At 57.8% G+C, this 18,125-nt stretch overlaps 1 protein-coding gene across 8 annotated transcripts; it reads right to left on the bottom strand.

The window, feature by feature from the left end:
• Window positions 1-1,888: 1,888 nt before the first annotated feature.
• Window positions 1,889-12,339, bottom strand: Cpne7 (copine 7). Of its 8 annotated transcripts, none has more exons than XM_003461202.5 (16): window positions 12,155-12,327; window positions 11,846-12,028; window positions 10,633-10,815; window positions 8,953-9,027; window positions 8,779-8,853; window positions 8,236-8,319; window positions 7,751-7,840; window positions 7,573-7,671; window positions 7,145-7,231; window positions 6,939-6,998; window positions 6,423-6,556; window positions 5,981-6,035; window positions 5,640-5,691; window positions 5,444-5,577; window positions 2,678-2,914; window positions 1,889-2,305 (listed from the first exon to the last, which is right to left on the bottom strand). In XM_003461202.5, the coding sequence occupies exons 1-16, from the start codon at window positions 12,299-12,301 to the stop codon at window positions 2,168-2,170; spliced, it is 1,833 nt and encodes a 610-aa protein (XP_003461250.4). In that variant the 5' UTR covers window positions 12,302-12,327; the 3' UTR covers window positions 1,889-2,167. The 8 variants fall into 8 exon arrangements, 5 of the variants coding, with proteins under 5 accessions (XP_003461250.4, XP_063103906.1, XP_004999472.3 ...); XR_010047108.1 differs by lacking the exon at window positions 1,889-2,305 and adding an exon at window positions 3,529-3,703 and having other exon boundaries at window positions 2,739-2,914; window positions 12,155-12,339; XR_010047107.1 differs by lacking the exon at window positions 1,889-2,305 and adding an exon at window positions 3,494-3,703 and having other exon boundaries at window positions 2,779-2,914; window positions 12,155-12,339.
• Window positions 12,340-18,125: the final 5,786 nt, after the last annotated feature.

The following is an 18,125-nucleotide window of genomic DNA, read 5'->3' as shown; positions in this document are numbered from 1 at the left end:
CCACAGAGTTGGTGGATGGGGCCAGGTCAGGTCCGCAGTGCTCAGCTCAAAACTTTACACCTTGGCTCCACGTGCTGACCCGAGAGTGGACTTGGGGGTTGCAGCTGCCCAGGTGCCCACACTACTAGACAACACCCCAGATTCCACTGTGCTGAATGAAACGGCCTCCAGCCCGAGTCCTAACACCAGCTGCATCTTGGGTAACTGGGGCACCTAGACCTGCCGGCCTGTGCTCCCCTCTGAGTCTGCAGGGATAAAATCCACACAACTGCTGCCCTCAGGAGGGACCAGGGCCTGCAGGGCAGTGTCAGTGGAGCAGGGCTGACAAAGCCCCCACCGTGCACACCCATATGTGCACGCACATGTAACAAATACATATGCATGCAAGTGTCCACATGGACCCTGCTCTGAGGCCAGATCAGGTGCTGGCCAAGCAGCCCAGGCTGGGTGACCTCCTGTGACATGGGGTTGTCACTGTGACTTTGAAGACATGCTTGTCCGGGTTTCTACAGGGATAGGAGGGCCTGCCAGAGTGTCAGGGCCATCTGTTAGGGGCAGGCAGCTCAGGGGTGGCAGGGAACAGCTTTTGTTCCCGCCCTGTGCACCAGCCACTGAGCTGTCTGACATCCCCACACCCTGCACCAGTTACCTCGATTAGTCACGGTGCTTCCTCCCTCAGCAGCCAAGAGAAGGGCTACCCACCCCCTCCTGGAAGGGGCTCTGGCCTCTGACCCTGAGAGAGGCTGGGGCAGATGCAGGGTTTGAATGACCCCCCCTGGGGGTCTTGCCTGCATGTGTCTCACTGCCCTGCCAGGCACACACAGAGCCTGGTTGCAGGAACCAGGCCCCCAACTCAGTGGAGTCTGAGATGACTGCTGACCAGCAGGGGCATCCCAGCCCCAGCCGCAGCTCTGAGAGGGAGGTGCCCAGGGGTCCTGGCTGCTCTGGTTCGGGGAGTGGGCTGCTCCACACTTCCCAGTGCTGCTCATTTGTAAACCATGAGCTAGTGTGGGACCATCAGGCCTTCCGGCTTGGGTGGCTGGGTGCTAGGATCAGGGACTCGGGGGACTGTCCAGGTCCCCATGCCAGCTGGCACGTCCCCTCCCTGGGGCCCTTGCCCCGATAGAGCAAGGGTGTGAACATAGCAGGGAAAGAGGAGTTCCCCGCCTGGCCTGATGCCCCAACTGAGAAGGGAGTGGGCATCTCCTTCTGGGCCAGGCTCTCTGGGCCCCAAGTGACAGCCCTCCTCCTTCATGCCCATGGGGGCTCTGTGCCCCAGGCCCCCTCTCAGTGCCCTGTCATCCCTGCCCTGGACCTCACCCCACCAGGTATTGGCTTCATCGAGTGGGCCCAGACTATCAGGCACTTTCTAGGCGGAACTTGTGGGCAGTGGGCCAGAACCAGGTTGGCCTCCACCTGTCTGAAGGCCCTGCTGCCCAGTGCGCACAGAAAGCATTACTCTGATGTCCTGACAGTCCTCAAACAGACATCAGCCCAACATCAGTCCTTCCAGAATCATAGCCAGGTTACCATGGCAATGTCTATTATCCCTGCTGAACAGGACATGAATCAGGAGCTAAAAATAGCCTACCGGATGGATGCACGGGTGGGCCTGGACTCAGGGTCAGCACAGTGCTGTTCTCAGATGAGTGGATGCAGGGGAATCTGTTAGGTCCCCACCCCCAGGGCTTCCAATGGCAGGAGTGTCTCAGGTCCAAAAAGCGCTGTGTGCAGGCTGAGGTCCCTCAGACTCATCAGGTCCCAGCCACTGGGCATACCTAGTGGGTGAGGGCCCAGCAGGTGGCTCCCAGTGCCCTCACATCCACCCTGCCTGTCTCGGTGCCCTACCCCTTGCGCTCCTCTGTGGCAGTGAAGGCCCAGACACCTGCAGAGTGGAAATCACTTTATTACGTGGAAGCTCCATGCACAGAGGGAGCCCAGAGGACTTGGACGCTGAGGAGCAGGCTGAGGAAGGTGGGGGTGGGGCGGGGACTCCTTCAGAGGCCCCGGAGGTCTTCACCCATCTCCTGCCCTGGGGTCCCAGCCGCTGACCCGGCCAGTAGGAATGCAAGAGGGAACATGGACCGGAGGACAGGTAGCCTCTGGGGGTGTTGGGGGCCAAAGAGACCAGAGAGCTGTAGCAGGAGTTCAGGTGACAGCTGGGTCCTCATGGGGCTGTGCTGGGCCCAGCCTCTCCTGTCTGAGCGCCAAGGCTGCGTGGGGGCAGCTCCTTGTGGCTATAATACTCGACCACCTGCTGGGGCACCTCAGCCAGCACGCACTTGGCCAGTGCCCCGGGGGACGCCTGAGAGGGAAGCAAGCATCACCCTTAGCAAGGTCCTGTCCTCTCTGGGCCGCAGCCAGGGGTTCAAGTTGGTTCCTGGGACTACGGGGCGACCTGGGGGCCACTCAAGTCCCTGGCAAACTAAAGCCTCTGCTCAGGGCCCCCACCCCTTTTTGCCCTCTAAACTCAGTGGGCCAAGTCACCCAGCATGCCATGTGACCTCCTCATGACATGCGTCCACTAGGAGTCACAGGGGCTTCAGAGAGCTGGAGAGCACTGGCCTGTGGTCCCGGCCCTCCTGGCTGCTCACACAGGGCACCCTGAGCCCTGAGCCTGGCACTGTGTGGGACAGGACCGTGCACCACAGGAGAGTGTGGTGAAACCCACACTCACATTCTTGAGCTCGCGGAAGGGCACAAACTGCACAATGTCTCGGAGCGCAGGCTCGCCACGGGGAGAGCGCAGGACGCCATCATCACCATCCAGGACCTGCATGTCTGTGAAGTCTGCGTTGCCCACACCCACGATGATGATGGACATTGGCAGGTGGGACGCCCGCACGATGGCCTCCCGTGTGTCTGCCATGTCAGTTACCACACCATCCGTCAGGATCAGCAGGATGTAGTATTGCTGGGGACAGAGCAGCCCATGGGGCCCAGGCCCTGGCGCCCCCAGCCCACCAAGGCTTCCACAGGGTCCACAGCAGACCAGCCAACCCCCTCCTAACAACATAGCACTAAAGTGAGCCAGGCTGCAGGGGCTCATGTTCCTGCACCACCCCAGATGCCCGAAACCCAGCTTTCACTCATGAGCCCAGGGCTGGGGTGGAAGGCAGCCTCTTCTGGTCCCTAGTCCCTGCTGTGGAGAAGGCAGAGCTGCATTAACTGCAAATAAAAATCCATTTCCATGGGTGGTGCCTGCCCATAATCCTACAACTTGGGAAGCTAAGGCAGGAGGATCACAGGGAATTGCAGTCAACCTGGGCTACACAATAAGACCTTACCTCAAAAAACAGCACAGGACAAATGAAAAAGCCCAGACTACCCACAACCTTACTAAACTTGGGCAATAGAAATCATAGAAAAGATAGCAGAGCTGCCTTAGGCTCTGGCCTAGCAGTTGTACTGTGTGCCAGGCTTTGTCTCAGCAGAGGGGGCACCAGCAATGGCAGTGTCTGTGCAGGAAAGGAAGGACAGACAAGCCACCCACCGGCTCTGCCCGCCAGCCCAGACCCAGGTAGCCACCTCCTCCAGGCCCCGTGCCTCATCCAGTGGGTGAACTCTGGTAGGCAGCTTCCCGGGCATCTGGGACACCAGGAAGCCCTGGCACCATCCGATTCCAACTGCAGGACAGCTAAGGAGATGTGGCATGGGTGCTGGCGGGGTGACAGCAGGGTACTTGCTGTGGTGCTCGGCCCTGCTGCAAGAGGAACAGCCCATGGCGACTGTGGATGCATCCACAAGGGATCTGCAGCAGACCCCTTGGGGACATGCAGGAACATGGACCCCATGCCTAGCCCCCGCTGTGTGATCACAACAGGGACTGAGCCACGCTGTGGGTGTCAGGCTTGGGGGCAGGGCACCTGCTGGCTGTGCACAAGGTCCTCTTCCATTCCCAGCAACGAAAGTAAAATAAAAAACCATCCTGAGCCCAGCGCCTGCACCCTGCTTATCAGAAAATGTCTGTCCTGGATGTCTAGCTGCCCCCAGCCTCATGCGGCCATGAGTCTGGCTTTCTAGAGGCGGCTGGATCCAGGGCGTGTGAGGCTGGCATCGTGGACACGATGCTGGGAGTAAAGGAGCAAGAGCTCACCAGCCTGGGGGTGGCAGCCTGGGCAGGGGATAAGGGACAGGAGGAGCGTCACTGCCTCCTGCTGCCCTGCAGCTTTCTGCCTGCCCTGCTTTGCTAGACTGTTCCTCCTCTGCCACACCTCCCTGCCTTGGAGCCAGCTACGGACTGAAACCTCTGCAAACTGTGAGCCAAATAAACCTTGTTTGGTAGCACTGTCAGGTATTTTGTCTCAACAATGCAAAAGTAGGACAACGTCCTTAAGCTCAGGCTGCAGGTGAAGTCAAGGGCCCCACTCTCTCCAGAAGCCTTAAACATATATATGGTACTAGGAAGAAAAAAAGCATTGCTCGATCATTAGCACAACACATTTACATAAATTAAAATACCTAAAGAAATAAATACAGGGTTTTGCTTTGGAGTGAGAGGAAAGTTCTGAAACTAGAGGTGTCTGCAGGACAGGGAGGAAGCTCTCAAGCACTGAGCTGTATCCTCAAAGCTTTCTGCTCTATTTCCAGACAGGGTCTTGTGTGTTGACCACACTGGACTCAGACTTCACCTTCCTGCTCAGTCTCCTGAGTAGCTGGGATTATAGGTGTGTGCCACCTTGGCCGGCTGCAAGTGCACATTTCTTTCCAGTTTAGTGGGCGATTGAACCCCAAGCCCATGTACTAAGAGATATCCCAGCCCTTTTTTATTTTTTGAGACAGGGTCCGGCTAAGCTGCTACTTGCCCAGACTGGGTTAAATTTGTGATCCTCCCGCCTCAGCTTCTCAGAGCACTGGGGTTACAGGTGTGTGCCACCACAGCAGGCTGTAAATTTTAAACCATGTGCATTTTAGCACAACAACAAATAATGTATATAGTCAAATCAAATGTTAAAAGATATAAACAGTCTCACAGGGGTGCAAAGAATTGTAACATAAAACACCACTGGTGCCCTGGGTAAGGACATATTAGAGTCTTTGCACCAGCTTCTTTTCTGTGGTCTGAAACATGTGAAGGTAGGAAAAATGAAAATTTCTGAACTCAGGAAGGAGCAGGTAGAGAGGCTGGCTGTGATGGCACTGTCCCGGCCGCCCCGTGAGTGGTAGTTTGTGCAGAGGGAAAATTCAGGAGACAGCAGCAAGCAGCATGGCCTGCACAGCCATGGGATGGGTGCAGAGACCCATGGACAGGGTCTTGGGTACCAAGGACAGACACACAGGACAGTGGTGCCAGGCACAGCAGCCAGGGCCCTCGGGGCCCTGGGGTGGGGACAGGAGAGTGGACCATGTGGTGATGGCAGAGCCCCCTCTGGCCTGTCGAACCCCCAAGTCTGTGCCCTGCCCACCCTGTCAAGCCGACCACCCCCAGCACCCAAGAACCTACAGAGGCCTCCCCGGTGTGCTCCTCAGCCGCAGCCATGCGGGCCACCTTGGAGATGATGGGTGCCACGTTGGTGGGGCCGTAGAGCTGGACACGGGGCAGGCAGTTCTGGTAGGCCTCCACTACACCCTGGATCCCTGCGGGTGGCAGGGGTAAGCCGGGCCCTGTGCACCCACCCAAGGCCCTGCCCGGTTCCCACCTTCACACTCATCGTCCTCAGGGTTGAAGTTGATGGCGAAGTCATGGGACACCTGGATGGGACCAGAGGGACCTGTGATGCCCCTGGTGGACTGGTAGCAGCTGCCCAAAGGAGGAGCTCCAGGAAGGGAAGCCAGAGCGGCAGAGGAGCACCTGAATCCAGTCATTCTCTGCTGGTAGCTAGTACGCATCCACCCACCGGGTATCCTCTGTGTCCTCCACAGAGACACAGGGTGCCTCCCACCCCCGATCCCAAGACATCCAGCTGGTGGGGTGTCTCCCCATCCCCGTTCCCACAAGGAAGGGCCCCTGGACCCTAGGTCTGGCCCTGGGCTCTCCTACCTCATAGTTGGGAGGGATCCGGGCCCCAAACCCCAAGGCAGAAAACCTCTTGTCACTGGAAGAGAGGTGGCACCAGTCACTCAGGGAACCCTGGTCTCTCCCAGGAGAGGGTGGGCAGGAAACCTGACCTAGGAACCATGGCCATGCCACACGGGAAAAATTGAGGCACCAACCCAAAAGACACTGGCCTTGCATATAGCAGGGAGGGTGAAGCTGTTGAATGGGTCTGGCACCAAGACAGCCCCTTCCCAGTCCACACTCCTCATGGGCCTCTGGGAGCCCCTGGGGCTGAGGTGAGGGGTTGTGGTGATGCTTGCTGAGTACTCTGGAGAGCTTAAAGCCACCCTCAGCCTGCCAGCCAGTGAGTGGGCACAGTTACACCTGGTCTCCATGCCACACACACACACTCCCATCAGCCCTGCCACCGAGTGGGCACCATCACCTGTCATAGTCCTGGCAGACCTCGCCCACCGCCACCAGCGCCCGCAGATACTCGTTCGGCTGGTAGGGGTTGATATGATGCAGGGAGCAGCTGTTCCGGGGGTCGCCATTGGAGGCCGTGAAGTCGATGGCCACCTGCAGGGGACCAGGGCTGGGGCCACCCCACTCAGCAGCCTGGCAGCTGCCCCTGGAGGATGCCTGCACTGCCCTGGGCCACACTCTGTCAGCCCCACCAGCCCAGTCTGCTGCACCTGACATCCAGGGACCTGTCAGGCTCCACCTGTGCTGCCTGTGCCCTGGAATCCTGTGCCTGCTCATTTTTCCTCAGGTTTTGGTGGCCACTGTCTCTGCCCTGACAGTGTCACCTCCCGGAGCCCCGCTGGTTCCTGACCCCCTCCCCTTTCCCGCTGCACCAGCATAAGGAGCCCTCGGGGATGGGGGTGCTGCCAGCCCTCCCTCCGGCTTGGGGCTTCAGGTCCCTGCTGGGCCACATGACGAGGGTCGGGGCAGCACTCACAGTGCAGTGGATCTGGCAGCCACCCATGATGTAGTCCAGGAAGGAATGGACCCTGTGGAGCTTCCAGGCAGGGGCGTGGGCAAGGCTTCCCAGAGCCCTTCGCCCGCGTGCCCTTTCCCCCGCTACCCCTCCCCCTCGACTTCGTACCCCTTGAGGGCCCCCAGGCCTCTGGCGGAGCCTGAGGTCCATGGGGGGCTGGGCCTCACCTTCAGGTCTGCCAGGACCACCACCCCCGAGTTGCTGTAGTTGCGCTTCTTTTGCTGGTACTTGGGGTTCACACAGTCCCACTGTGCCTGGGATAGGTGGGCATGACGTCACCCAGTGGCAGCAGCCAACACCTCCCAGTGGCCCAGAGGTCTCAGCCCTGCAGTGCCCTGCACCACAGGGTCACCACTGCTGGACTATGGTCACCCAAGGGCTGGGGCACCTGCGCCCTCTGGGCTGGCCCAGGCCAGGGTCAGGGGTAGTGGACAAGAGGGAGTCCTGGTGCCTGGTGATGGGCAATGCAGGTCTGGCATGGTAATGGTGGTGCCATCACCATTGCCATGGCAGCCACATCTCCTCTGGTGCAACCGTGGTGCTGCTTTCCCTCTGCCCAGAGCCAAGACCCCAGAGGGCACAGTGCCCCACTTACCTGGCCCTGGGCAAAGGCCGCCTGCATCTCCGCGAAGGTGGTAGAGAAGGCACCAATGAAGTCATGCTTCCCACGGGCGTCATGGTCCCAGACCAGGCCCTGGTGGGTTGAGGTGCTGGCTCAGCCACACTGCAAAGTCCTTCCCACTCTGACCCCATGGAGACCCTGAGGAACACACCTTCAAAGGTCGGGTCTCCTCACAGCTGCACAGGGAGCTCAGGGACAGTTTGAAGGGCTCCCAGACGGGGCTGAGATTGTTCTTCACCACCTGGGGCAAGGGCAGGGCTCAGCCAGCACCCAGGTCCCAGGGACCTGGAGGCTGTGATTTGCCTCAGCTCTGCAGAGAAGGGCTGGGAGCAGATCCAAATGCCACACCCTCGGAAACCATCCTCCTAACTTGTCCCTACTCCCAGACCACCTGGACCCCTTTCCTCCTTAAATAGACTCTTTCCACTTAAATTAAACCTTCTCAAAAGGGAACATGGTCTCCCTGCTGTAACTGAAATCCACCATCCCTGCCGAACGTAGAAGGTAGCCCTAAAAACATCCATAGCAACACCGCCCCACCCTGCAGGCTTCCAGCCGCAGCCCAGAGCCCCGAGCCCACACGGCCGCCTGCCAGGCTGCAGGGTCTGTGGGCCAGGCCCCAAGTGGGCTCAGCACCTCAGTGCGGTACACCAGCTGCTCACTGCCATCCTCGTTGGTCCGGAACAGCTCCAGGAAGGGGTCTGACTTGCTGAAGAGGTCCTGGGGGCAGAGAGCACTGGGCAGGGCATGGGGGCTCTGACCCCTCTCCGAGTACCGAGGCCTCGCTCTATCCCCATAAGCTCTCCCGCCCCTCTCCAGCTGGGCCACTGGCTACTGTCACTCACCCTGCTGCTTGTGTCCGGCCCACTGTCCCCAGTAGCCCTGGGCACCCTGGCCGGGAGAGTGTCAGCTGGAGACACCCCTACCCACGTGAGGTGCCTGGTGCTAGATTCAGGTCTGGGCTACTTGTGCCTGGTCCCCACCACCAGGCAGTGTGCCAGTCACACTTCCTTGCGGTGGCAGTGATGACGGAGACGACGGTGCCTGGACCACTGCTGTCTCAGTAGTCATTCTTCAGCTCCACACAGGGCATCCCGTGTGTCCCCACCCAGTGTGCTGTAGACCACACTTGGGGCTCAGGCAGAACTTGGGGTCCCAAACCCAGCCAGGCAGCCTCACCTTGTCGTCCAGGTTCCTGGCCTGGAAGCAGAGTTCCACATAGCCATTGTTCCCAGAGATGTCCTCAGCGATCACCTAGTGGAGAGGCCACTGCCAGGGCCGCTCAGCCTCACCCACTCCCACTGCCTGCCCAGGCCCTAGGGGCCCACTGGAGAGGCGTGGGGCAGTGCTCACCGTGATGGTGGACTTGCCAGCCTTCCGGCCCAGCTTCAGCAGCAGTGGGCGAGTTATCCTCTTCTGAGCCACGATCTGAAAGACAGAGGCCAGGCAGCAATGGGGCAGGGCTGCCCGGCCTGGGGACCACAACTGTCCCACAGCACCTACCTTGTGAGTCCCCATCAGCAGGGGACTTGTGCCATCTAACAGGCGGCAGCACTGGCACCACTGTGGGCACACACAGGCCATGCATCAGTGTTTCCAGCCTGACATCCCGCCAGGGTCTAGGTAAGACCCAGAGGGGCAGCTGGTTCTGGCCCCCCCACTGCCCTCCACAAGACAGACAGAGGGTGACTTCGAGGCTCCATCCTCGAAGCCCCAGGGGTCAGGGATCTCTCAGCACAGACTGGGGATGCAGTGTCTCAGTAAAGTTTGCTGGCCATGCCGCTGGTGACCAGAGCCCACAAAGATGCGTGTCCATTTGTGTGTTCTCACACGGGGTCCCTGTGTATCTGCATGTGCACATGCGTGTCCTGCCTGGCTGGCATGCAGGTATGGGTGCCACATGTGCACCCACCCACTTGCAGCCGGGTTTGGCCCTTATATGGCCTCCCTTGCTGAAGCCCCTTTGTCTGTAAAATGGGGACGGCACCAAGCGGGCAGAAAGGATGAGTCACACATGGAAGGGGAACAAGGGGAGGCAGACACTGGAGAGGACGTCGGTGTGATTCACGGACACGAGACTCAGAACACAGCAAAGGCAACAGCTCATGGAGCTGGACACAGTCAGGGTGCATAGCCTTCCACACTCATAGCCCAGGCTGCAGGCCACACTGCGCAAAAGAGTCCTTGACCAAGAAGGAAGGCGTCTGGGGTGACAGCACAGGAGGTCGGTGGGGACAGCAAGTGCAGTCCTCAGATGCCCCCACATCCAGCCTTAGCCAAGCAGGAAGATCCGGGTGGGCTCTGCTGTTTGTGGTTTGCATGGCCCGGGCTCTCCTGGCTCTGCCCTGTGCTGGCCTGGGCCATGGAAGGGAGCAGCAGGAGCAAAGGGCAGACTGCAGGAGTGTGTCTACACTCCTGTGCACTCCACACTCCTGTACACTACACACAGTGCAGTCCGTCTACGTCCCAGGTCCTGGGCACAGGACCACAAGCTTCACTCTGAGCTGCAGCACCAATCCTTCTTTGAAATTCTGAGACAAGGTCTCACTAAATTGCCCAGGATGTGTTTGAACTTGCAAAGATCCTGTCTCAGCCACCTGAGTAGCAGGGATTACAGAGGTCCACTATCATGGCTGGCTGACTTTGACTTTTACAAGCAAAAAAAAAAAACCAGAATATTTACTTCAGTGAAAGTGTCTGAAAGAATTTGCCAGGACCCAGCAACAGGCTGCACAGGGCAGGAGAATTTGTCCCTCGCCTCTTACATCTGGAAATGTACAAATGTATTACCTGACTAGCAAGTATATTTTAAAACACTAACAAGGAAAGCCAAGCATAGTGGCTCATGTCTGTAATTCCAGCTACTGTAGGTCAGAGGTAGGAGAATTTCAAGGTCAAGGCCAGCCTGGACACCTCGGCAACTGTCAACATCCCTGCAAGCGACCAACACACAGAAGTTGGGGGGCTTCTGTGAGGGGAGCCGTGGAGTTGGCAGGGCCAGGCACTCACCCCCAGGGTCCCGGCAGTGCCCACCTGCCCCAAGGTGCACTCCATGCCCCCCAGGAAGTCGTCCTCGTCACAAGCCAGGCCATCGGGCCCGTGGGTGTCATACACCTCGAAGCGCAGCCGCTGTACCTCCTCGAAGTAATAGTCCACAGTGAAGACCTTGGAGAAGACGGGGTTCAGGCTGCTCCGCACCACCTCAGTTCTGCCCACCTGTAGGCAGCACCTGTGAGCCATGGAAGGGGCCTCCAGCCTCCCCGGGGTCACCTCCAAACAGCAGCACATGGCACTGACCATGCCTGCAGTAGCTCAGCACCTCTCCCACTCATTTGGTCCTGTTACAGACAGGGAAACTGAGGCAGCATAGAATAGGGTCTCAGCCCTGGCTGTGCAGCCCCAAAGTGAAGGCCACTTCCCAGCTCCCAGCTGGGCAAGGAGTGGGTGGAATGCGCCTACTCCCTTGAGGCTCCATCCTGGGGACCCCCAGAGACCCACAGACTTCTGCATCTTTTTTTTTTTTTTTTTTTGTCTTTTTCCTTTTTATCGGTACCAGGGATCGAACTCACGACTGCCTGCTTGCAAGGCAGGCACTTAAGCCACTGAGCTAAATCCCCAGCCCCAGACTTCTGCATCTTAATCCAGGAGTCTGCAGGGGTGCTAGGGGTATCTGCCCCAGGAGATGCTGGGGTCAGCTGCATGGAAGTTCCTAGAAGCAGAAACCCCCTGCAGGGAACCCGGCTGACCGCCCCCACCCAGGTTGGTCCCCAGGCTCCCTGACTGCCCTGACACTGCAGGGAGGGGACCTAGCCTGGGGGAAGCACTAGCCCCAAGGCCAGGCTCCCTCCCACTGCCGCCTGGAGGAGGGGCTGCTCCGTGGCTCTCCTGTTCCTGGCCCACCATCCACGGCTCTGGAGGACAGGGGCACCCGGTACTGTAGCAAGGAAGCCCCACTCTGGCAGACACCTGGCCGTCTGGCCCCAGGGCATCCAGGGCAGAGCCCAGAACCGGTCCCCACCTGCACCCGTGCCCAACCCCAGCCCTTACTGCACTGTGTGAGCACGTCTCCTGGCTCCTGGCTCCCAGGGCACCGAGCGTCCCAGCATCCCGGTCCATCCCAGCTGCCCCAGCCCTACCGCTACTCCGTCCATGCCCCGTCCCCATCCCTGTTCCTGTCCCCAACCCAGTCCCAGTGCTGTCCCCATGCCTCTACCAGCCCCTGTCCAGTCCCTGTACCTGTGCCCACCTGTGCCCACCGGCCCTGCGTCACCGGCTGCAGCAGCAGCACGCTAGGATCCGACTTGGTCAGCGGGTCGCGGTCCAGCAGGTGTCGGCAGCTGAGCCGCAGCTCCACTTTCGCCACCGCGGGGCCCGCAGCCCTGCGCCCTGCGCCCGCGCTCATGCTGCCGCCGCCAGGAAATGGAGACGCCTGTGTAGACACGTGCCGTGCCGGGGATGCCGAGGGGACTGGGGTGGTACGGTGGGGGGTGGAGGGGACTAAAGGGGTGGGGACGGAAGGAAGGGAGGGGGCGGGGCGGGGCGGGGCGGGGCTCACGCGGAAGGTCCACTCTGGTCCGGCCAGGTGGGCGGCAGGTTCAGCCTCCTCCTGGGGGCCCTTGGAGCATCCCGGAGAAGGGCTGAGATGGAAGCAGACGTCAGACACCCAGGGGCCCCGGGGCCACCGGGCGCTGTCCCCGGACATGACTGCCTGCCACCTCGAGAACCACCCTCAGCCCCGCCACTGGTAGTAGGTGGAGCTGGACAACCACCCCTTCCCACCCCGCCACGACCCCTGACCCCTGGACCAAGTCACCCAGGGAGCTGAGGGACACAAGACTGAACCCCAGGCAGCCCCTCAGCCCTCAGCCTGAAGTGTCAAGGCCCTCCCACTGGAGGAGAGAGGGAAGCCAAAAAGAACCAGGTGTGGTGGTGCATGCCTGTAATCCCAGCACTTTGGGAGTCTGGGCAGGAGAATCACAAATCCAGGGCCAGCCCAGGCAACCTAGCCATTTAGTGAGGCCTTGTCTCTAAATAAAAACATAAAAAAGGACTCAGAATAGAGTTCAGTGCTGACCACAGAGTTCAATCCCCAGGACCAAAATAACCCAAAGCGAGGAGAGTCAACCAGCTGAGAAATTCAAGTCTCTGCGTCAGGGTCTGACACACATGCTGGGCTCCAGTCACAGACCCTGGACTCAACCGCCACCACTGCCACCATCACAAGGCTCCAGCTGGAGACCACAGGAGACCCAGCAGTTCCCTGCAGCTGTCTGGCCTGAGGTACCCAGGACACCTCACTGCCCAGCCTGCAGTGGCCAGGCGGGGGCCAAGCCTGGGGTCAACTCTGTGCGCTCCCGTCCCCAAGCTGTGCTGCCCAGCTAGACAAACAAAATGAGATCTGTCGGCATGTATGCTCTGTTTTTGTGGTACAGGAAGTGATAACACACGATAGTGCTGAAATGTTAGAAACCAACGCTAAGCAGGTGATCCCAGCCCGGACACCAGCACTCCTATGTTTGTCCCTCCAAGTTTTCCTTACAAACAGGTCCCAGGTCGCTGAGGTGAGGGACAGCTTCCTGTCTCAGTGCTGGGATTCCCAGGTATCATTTGAAGCCCCAAAGGGCTTCCCTGGTGTTCAGCAGGCCAGACCCACTGGCCCACATCCTGGTCAGCCAGGTCTTTCTGCCCGAGTCATTGGCTTGGAATGAGGACACATCTTTGCCTGTGCTCTGTGCACCTGTTGGCACTCAGCTCAGCGAACTTGCTTTTTTTACGCCACTGTGCCTCTGCGTGCATGGCTCCTCCTGCTGGCCAACTCCAGTGTGGCCTTCAAAACCCAGCCCACTGTGATCTGGGCCCAGGCCTCTAAGATACGCACTGTCCCTGCCTTGGGCACCACTTGCCCAGAATTTGAGCCAAGGCCAGGATGCCTGCCAGCCAGTGTGGGATGCAGCAGATGCTGGACAATTCCACCCTGTTCAGTGCTGCTGTCCAGCCTGCAAGCCAACCTGCAAGGTTTGCTGGGGATGAGCAGAAGGCTCCCAACCCTAACCACGGCCTGGGATACAAGCCAGAAGTGCAGGCATCTGGTGCCTGCATCCTACACCACCATGCCCAGCCCAATCCTTTTAATTTTCACTTTGAGACAAGGGGTCACTAAATTTCCCAAACTGGACTTTGGGATTCTCCAGCCTAATCTCCCACAGTATAGTTGAGTAGCACAGTACCTGCCTGGCAAATGCAAGATCCCGAGTTCAATTCCCAGTACCAAAAAAAAAAAAGAGTAATTGGACCAGTGATACAACTCAGAGGCATAGTGCCTTCCTGGCAAGCACAAGGTCCTGAGTTCAATTCCTGGTACCAAAAATCTGTTTTAATTTTTAAAAGTGGGGATAGTGAGCCTACCCACATCTGTTGGCAATGTTTTTTTGTGGGGTTTTTAAAAATCTCTTTATTCTTTCTTTTTGTCTTTTTTTTTTTTTTTTGGTTTGTTTTAATTTTTTTTGTTTTTTTTTTCTTTTTTATCGGTACTAGAGATCAAACTCACGACCACACACTTGCGAGGCAGGTGCTTATGCCACTGAGCTAAATCCCCAGCCCCTTCTTTTTGTCTTTTTGAGACAGTTTCACTATTCAGTTCAGGCTGGCCTTAAACTCACAGCAGTCCTCCTGCTTCAGCCTCCCAGTGCTGGGATTACAGGCGTGTGCCACCACGCCTGGCTGTGGGCACTGCTTTTTATAACCTGGCTACAGCTGACCTCCTTCTCTGTTGCCTCAAAACATCTGAAATCATCAGGAACATTTGCTCTCCTGAGACTGACGCATGTCTGGCTTTAGAGACACCATGTCTACAGGTGGCTGTGTCCACTGGGACCCTTGGCTCACAGGTCCCTTGGACACCTCATTAGAGCACCAGACACCTGCAGATGGGGTGACTGGTACTTAGGACACATGACCACATAGTCTGTGGCAGTGTGTCCCTCATACGCGGGCACAGGCCAGGCACATGCTCACGCGCACACACATGCCCAGGGACTCTGGGTCCATGCAGACCCCAGCTCCGCACGCTGCCAGTCTTCTCCTCTTCCTGGCCTCCAGGAAGGGGTCCCATTCCTGGGTGTGCTTGGTCTTCCCTGCACTCAGCCCTTGCTATACTCCACTCACCCTGGGCCTCTTGTGTCCACTCTACAATGTCCAGGATGTGGGCATCCTGGGGGCCCCAAGCAGCCTCGCCAGCTGGGCCTGAGGCCACATGGCAGGGGTGGGGCCTGGCTAGGGCCCAAGTCGGCCTCGAGGCCTTGGCTGCCTCTAGACCACACAGATTGACTGCCAGAGTGCATGCAGGGAATAGGTGGAGTTCTCACAACCTCAGTGGGTACAACAGGCAGGACTCCCATCCACCTGCTGGTAATGCTGAGAGGGGACTCTCTGTACTCACATAGGACACTGGCTGCCCAGGAGCCCTGAGCTCAAACAGGTTCCTGACCACTGTCCCCTGTGTCCACCTTTCTGACCATGCCCCCTGTGTTCACTCCTCTTGCTTGCTATCCCGTGTACACAGACATGAGGTCCAGAGGGACAAGATCCTACTCACAATTCATAATTATGTCCTCACCATGGAACAGCAACTGTGGGTATATGTGTTAGTACTTGCTGTGTAACAGATGGCCCCACGATACAGCAGCTGACAGGAACTGCTTCCTCCCTCTGCTGCGATCGCTAGGAATCTGGCACCTTGTCTGCTGCAGGCTCCTTCTCCAGGCCAGCAGCAGACATAGCTCCATGAGCCACAGGTGAAGGAGGGCACCCTGCTGTGCTCCATGCCTCAGACAACCCTCAGTGTCCTTTTCCAGAAGGTGGATCCATGGGCATCATCGATGGCTGAGGCCGAGTCAGGGTAGAAAAGGTGGCCAGGTTGGGGATCATTCCTCGGGCGCAACGGTGGCAAAAACTGTGCCCCCCACACACATACAGGCTGGAGGTCCTCTACATGCAGCTGTTATGGGACTTTGCACAGGAGTCACAGGCGCAGACTGGGGTCCCCGATATCTGAGCCTAGGTTGTTTTCCTGCTCCTCCTGAGCAGCCAGGGGTGTGCTGTGCAACCCCAGTCCAGAGCAGGGGTCACAGATACGGAACAGAGGAATATGTGCAGGTGGAGTTGGCAGAGCCCCACACAGTGGCAACCACCCTAGATGCTGTGACCTGAGGCCAGGTCCCCAGGACTCTGTGGGATGCACTAGCTGTGCAGTATGGCTAGCCCTTGGCCCCAGGCACCCTCCTGGCTTCCTGTTCCTATTACAGATACCTTCATCAGAGGCCACAGAAGCAACATGCAGGCCAAGAGGGGAAAGAGGGGGGAGAGGGGAAGACCAGTGTCTCCTGTCATCTATGGACAGAGGGCTGCTCGTGTATGCCAGGCACGGCAGGGACTGCACGTGCCGTTCCCTCCTCATAGCCTGTGCTTCCATCCCGCTGCATGTGCCTGTACACATGCGCATGCATATGCATGCACTCTGCCTACCATCAGCCCTGCCTTTATAGGTCAGGCCAGTGCTCCTTGGTGCAGTCATGGAGCCAGTGGTGGTGCAGTGCTGTCCAAGGTGATGGGAGTAAGTTGCTGACAGAGGATGTCAGGGAGCCCAAAGTGGGACACCGTGAGGATGACCTACACACTGCAACCAAGCAGAAGGCTGGTGGAGCTGGGTTGCGGTTGTGGTTGGAGTCAGGGTTGGGATTAAGGTCAGCTGTAGGGTTAGAGTTGAGGCGTGAGGGTTTCAGCAATGGTTAAGCTGAGGGTCACAGTTAGGCATGAGGGCTCAGGTAAGGTCTCACACAGGAAATCTGCGGCCAGGGAGTGGCATGCTTAAGAATTAGGTTTGGGTTTAACATTTAGGGTTAGGGCTCCAGTCTGGTTTAAGCCCACATGGCGTGGGGTACAGAACATCATGTCAGCTTCTGAAGAGATAGGGGCTATTCTGCAGGCCCCCACAGAAAATGGAAACAAGGCAACAAAGCCCGCTGCAGAGCTCCTGCAGCTCCCTACACAATCCACACAGGGCCATTCCTCCTGCCAGCTCAACTTCCTAGCACAGGCGAATTCCTGCGACAGGAGACAAAATTTCCTTCCTCACTTACCAGTTTACCACACTACTTGGTCAGGACATTGGTTTATTTACTGTCCAGGATTCCCTTGGGTAGGTATCATTTCAACTAGTCCATTCTCACATCAATACATTTAATAAAATACTCATTTTCATATTACATTATAAAATCAAAAACATTGGCGATTTTTGGTCCTAATGTATTTAAATAATTGGAGTGGTTACAAAGAGCTGCTACAACTCAAAACAAAATACAAAGATGAGAGTGTGCCAAGAGCAAACTGGCAGCTAAGGGGGAAGGCACCATGCGGATGCCCCAGGCCGGCTTGAAGGAAATCAGCGCGATTTGCAGTAGCAATCATCTTCCCACTCACAAACTGCAAACAAGGAACCTCAAGGGCCAGGACGGAGGCACAGGATGGGGGCTGGACAGCAGGACACACTCATGACATGCACATGGTCCCATGCTTTCACAAAAGCAGATTCTACGCCCTGTGGACCAGCATAGCTCATTCCACAGATAAGGCAGAGCAGCTCTGCACCGGACCTCTCTTCCACAAAGCTGGAGTTAGGTGACACTTCTGAGGCTCTTTCTTGGCAGTGCTGGAGACCAAATCCAGAGCTTTATGCAGGCAGGGCAAGCACTCTACCCAAGCCACACCTCCAGAAAATAAGCCAGTGAAGGGGTGCACTAGATTTTGGTATTCTGGGAGACTGAGTTGGGAAGACCTTAACTTCAAGCCCAGCTTAGGCAGTTTAACAAGACTCTCAAAATCCAAAAAAGGGTTAGAGATGTAACTCAGCACAAAGGCCTCAGTTCCAGTCTCCAGTAGAGACAGGTGGGGAAAGGGACTCAACTCAGATGCAACTGAAACCTTTGGTAGCTTCGGGCCTGTAGAGCAGGCAGCTGCATCCCCTTGGTAGCTCCAAGGGGAACTGCTGGCAGCACCACCAAAGCGAAAGCCAAACTGTAGCTTGCACAACAGCTGCACAGCACACCTCAGGACAAGGCCCCAGCAGAGAGGGTCCATGTGCCCAAGCATCCTGTGCTCCAGGAGGGACTGACCTGGCTGCCGAGAACATTTGCTGTCTGTGTAAGTCTGCAACCACAGCTGTGCCCATAACTTGAGGATGGGGCATAGGGCCTCTACAATGAGTCTCTCCAGCTCTGCCCGACAGTAGGGTGTCGGCCTCCAATGTACCAGCCTCCCAGAGCACTGGGATTACAGGTATGTGGCATGACACCCTTGGCAGTGCCCCTAAGAAGGCAGCAGGACTGCTGGGCATCCAGGACTTGCTCTGGGCCACATGACCCTTGCTGCAGGTCTCACATAGACCTGCAGGCTCAGCCTGGTCAGGGCACCTCCCAGGGGTCTGGAAGCAATGCCAACAGGAATCTGAGTTGACTCTCCCTCCTGTCAGG

Source organism: Cavia porcellus, unplaced genomic scaffold (genome assembly GCF_034190915.1).
Source record: "Cavia porcellus strain 051 isolate PalLab524CR breed Dunkin Hartley unplaced genomic scaffold, mCavPor4.1 scaffold_4, whole genome shotgun sequence".
Lineage (NCBI taxonomy): Eukaryota > Metazoa > Chordata > Mammalia > Rodentia > Caviidae > Cavia > Cavia porcellus.
The sequence above is the reverse complement of the archived record's forward strand: the minus strand, read 5'-3'. Positions and strand labels throughout refer to the sequence as shown.

What these genes read in the sequence shown, in the direction of transcription:
- Cpne7 (XM_003461202.5), bottom strand. Translation starts at nt 12,301, where the DNA reads ATGTCCGGGGACAGCGCCCGGTGGCCCCGGGGCCCCTGGGTGTCTGAC. An exon ending in GACCAGAGTGGACCTTCCGC is followed by an intron (nt 12,029 to 12,154) that starts GTGAGCCCCGCC and finishes GTGTCTACACAG; the next exon opens with GCGTCTCCATTTCCTGGCGG. An exon ending in CGGCCTTTGCCCAGGGCCAG is followed by an intron (nt 7,232 to 7,572) that starts GTAAGTGGGGCA and finishes CACCTATCCCAG; the next exon opens with GCACAGTGGGACTGTGTGAA.